The 3,503-nt window shown below is 47.8% G+C and overlaps 1 protein-coding gene across 5 annotated transcripts in view; it reads right to left on the reverse strand.

The window, feature by feature from the left end:
* Positions 1-3,503, reverse strand: part of ACOT7 (acyl-CoA thioesterase 7) — an 81,672-nt gene that overhangs the window by 39,701 nt on the left and 38,468 nt on the right. For all 5 annotated transcript variants that reach the window (XM_025206380.1, XM_025206379.1, XM_025206378.1 and 2 more), the window contains exon 6: positions 2,842-2,928. In XM_025206380.1, coding sequence (XP_025062165.1) covers positions 2,842-2,928 — 87 coding nt within the window. The remainder of the gene's footprint in view (positions 1-2,841; positions 2,929-3,503) is intronic.

A 3,503-nucleotide genomic window follows, 5' to 3' on the forward strand; every position in this document is an offset into this window, starting at 1 on the left:
TTGGTACGCTGTACTTGGACTTCTCCAAGACTGTATACATCTCTGTCCCTACTGACCAGCCAAGGAGAGCATAATCTGCTTGGCCTATTTCCTGCTGGGTTAGGCCAAGATGGTGGCTGAAAAGCCACAGTATCAAGGCCCTCCACCTCTTCTACTTCTTGGCCCAGGCATGTGTCATATTTGAATTTGGACATTTCATCTTGCAACAAAGTGTGGAACAGTTTGTGTCATGCTAGGCCATTGAGAGGGCATTCTGCAATGTGGAAGACAGACCGCTGATCCTACATATGTAACCCCATGAGGGGCATAACCTGATCAACAATTGCTGGAGGCACCAGCTTCCTTGGCCAGTGGGGGTGTCACTGGGGTATCATGCATGTTATACCCCTCTGAAGGCGCTCTGCACATAGGGATTTATATCCTACTCTTCCTGGGATCCTCCACCCTGGCTTTTCCTCTCCCAAGGAAATCAATCATTCTAGGGAGAGTTACCAGCTAACTCCTACTCCCTATGTGCTGCCAGAGGCTTCAGCACACCTAGTCCCCATGTTAATGGTGTGTCAGGCTACAAACAGACATCACCTTTATCCCAGGATAAACCATTTTATCCTAGGACAAAGTGTGACCATCCATGTCTACTGTTCCAAAATAAATCCTAAAAAAGTTTATCCTGGATCTGAACAGCTATCCTGGGACTGAATCATTGATTCAGCAGAAGAAAGCAGCAGTGAATTCAGCTGCTCACTAAACCCCGATTAGAAAGACAATGTGTGTACTGCTAATCCCAGGATATTTCTGTTCCAAGACATGCACAGGCACACCTAGTCCAGGGACAAAAGCAATGTCTGTTTCTTGCTTTAGTCTTAAACACAATTGGCTTGTAGCTCCCAAAACAAGACACAAACCTCAGAAGGGGCCTTTGGGGGACCAGAATTTGCCACAGCAGCTCCTCAGCTGGTGGCTCTGGTTGTTTGTGTACCCAAACATGGATACATCAAGGATTTCCAGCTCACCAGGTGGTAAGGCCAAAGGGTCACAGAGTAATTGTCCCACCCCATGGGGCAGAGAATCAACCTCACAAGGGTGAAAGATGAATAAGAAATCCATCCCTAACCTGTGCATTGGTTGCAACATGACTTGGAGTTTCCTGCTGCACCAGTAAGACCTCAACCAACATATCCCCCTAGTACTCCCAATCAAGTTTGGCCCAGACCCTCCACACCAGGCAGCAGTGAGGTGAGCAGGAACCAGCATCAGCATTTCACATAAGTCTCCAACACGACAGGGCTCCAGACAGCCAGGCAATTCCTGCAGCAGGACCGCTGGGCAAGTAAATTGAGCAGCCACGGAAAAGAAGGCTCATCTGGAGTGCTCTGCTGTCCTAGGACATCCTGGGGTCACCACCCCTGCTAGGCAGCTAACACAGCTTTCTAAGATGGAGACAGAGGTGCAGTCCGCTGGTCTAGGGAAGTTCAAGCAAGTAAAGAGAGAGTTCAGCCCTGCAACTGCTCCAGGCATGCATTACACATTGCAACTCATGAGAGAAGCACTTCACCCCATCACTATGCAGGCCCAACACTGCTTTCTGTGGGCAAGGTCTAGCAAACCTGGGAACTCACTGATGTCCAAACAGTCCCTAAAGGTCTTTATTAACATGTCCACATAGAGTTTAGTAGTGAAGAGTGTTGTTTTCCTACTGTCACTCTTCCCTGCTGGATAATTCTACTTGGTAGGCTGCTACCCTTTAAACTGGGCCATAAAGCATTTAGCGCGTATTCATTTCGGGCAGAAGATTGGATTGTCTAAAATAAGTGAATCAGCACTTTCTCACTAGCTGTGCAAAGCAGAGCAGAACTTAACATTGTCACTCACAAAACCCAAGAAAATTCAGCTACTTTAAAAAGCTAGATGTCAGATTAGCAGCTACTTGTATCTATACATTGTATAAACACAGATTGAAGCCATTCAGTACTCTCCCTGGAGATCTAGGGAAGATTGAGCCAATGACATATCATGAGCATCATGTCAGTCCAAATTACAGGCTTGTCAACTGCTACATAAGTAGAGATGCTACAGAAGCTACTACAATGGTATCAGAGCCCTGAATATCAGTGTTTAATGCCTCCTTTCTCACCAGCAACACAAGGAATACATTTCTTGGAACTGGCACATTTCAGTAGCTGCCATGCCATCTCCTGAGCTGACAAATACTAATGGGGGTGGGTGCCTTTGTTACCCTGAGTGCAGAGTTCACATTCACCAGCTTCGGTATGCTTCTGACTTCTAGAAAGGGGAGTACCATCCAGAGAGGGTGGCTAGAACCTGACCCTGGTTACAGGCGGTATCTCAAGCTGAAACCTTCTCCTTGGGCTTCAGCCTGTCTGGCATCCACACCAGTCCCCATCCCCATCCCACCAGAAGATAGATGGTGCTACGTAGCCTTCAGAGAACAGACAGCCTGAGCTGGAGGGGGGGGCACTCACTAGCGCTCATCTTGTCTCCTTTCCCTAACCCATGTTTTGAAGGTGGGGGGCCTTTGAAGTTGTGGAGTCTCTCCTACACTGCTATCAAAGCAAAGCCACAGTAGAGCCCAGCACCCATCACAGCAACGTCCCACCCCCACTGGGATTCCCAGGCATTACAATGCTCCAAAGAATCAACTCCAGGTTTTCCCACTGCCCTTTGTCTATAAGAGCACCTTAGTGGGAGGGTGGTTTGATGCCACTGCACAGCAAGCCTGTCACATGGTTTCTAGCTAATCAGCAAGCTAGACCCAGTAACACCTCAGAACCCTTCTCTCAGTCTGATGCAACACTGCAGCGAGGCCAGCAAATTACTCACCTCCATGCACGAACCCAAGGAGAGTGCAGTCTGACGGCCCCACAAGATGGATCAGGCTGGACTGGCTGTAGCCAACAGTGTATGGCTCTAGGAGGAAAAAAGAAGAGGTCAGAGTGGCTCTGCATGCATCTCTGCTCACTCCCAATGGTACACTGAAGGGTGCCAGGCAGAGCCAGGAGCTGGGAAGCCTGCTTTCTCACCAGGTATGGATGCTATCAAAGTATTTGTGCCATGCCATCGAAGACTGGTGTGCATTCAAACTCAGCAGGCACATCTACACATTCATTAACATGCCTTAATTCTTGTGCATTTAGTTTAGTACTTGTTTAATGAAGTACTAACTAAATGTAGTAGCACCAGCATACTTTTTTTTGCGACACATATTGTGCCTAATAACGCTGCGCTGTAGGCTATTAGCATGGTTTGTAACCACCGCACTACTGTGCAGTGTTAGTAGGCTCACGTGCAGTAAATATCTCATGTAGATGCACCCAGCAACTCTAAATGGTTTCAAACAAAAAAAAGAAGGCCACTGAATGCATCACAGGTCACTGCAATCCCCATTCCAGGTCTTTGCAAAGGACTGACTGTAAAGTCATTCCCATTTCAGTTGGGTTGCTGCATCCTGGATTGCCTGCCTTTACTCCAGCTGTCCTACATGC

This window comes from Alligator sinensis, unplaced genomic scaffold (genome assembly GCF_000455745.1).
Source record: "Alligator sinensis unplaced genomic scaffold, ASM45574v1 scaffold322_1, whole genome shotgun sequence".
Taxonomy (NCBI): domain Eukaryota; kingdom Metazoa; phylum Chordata; order Crocodylia; family Alligatoridae; genus Alligator; species Alligator sinensis.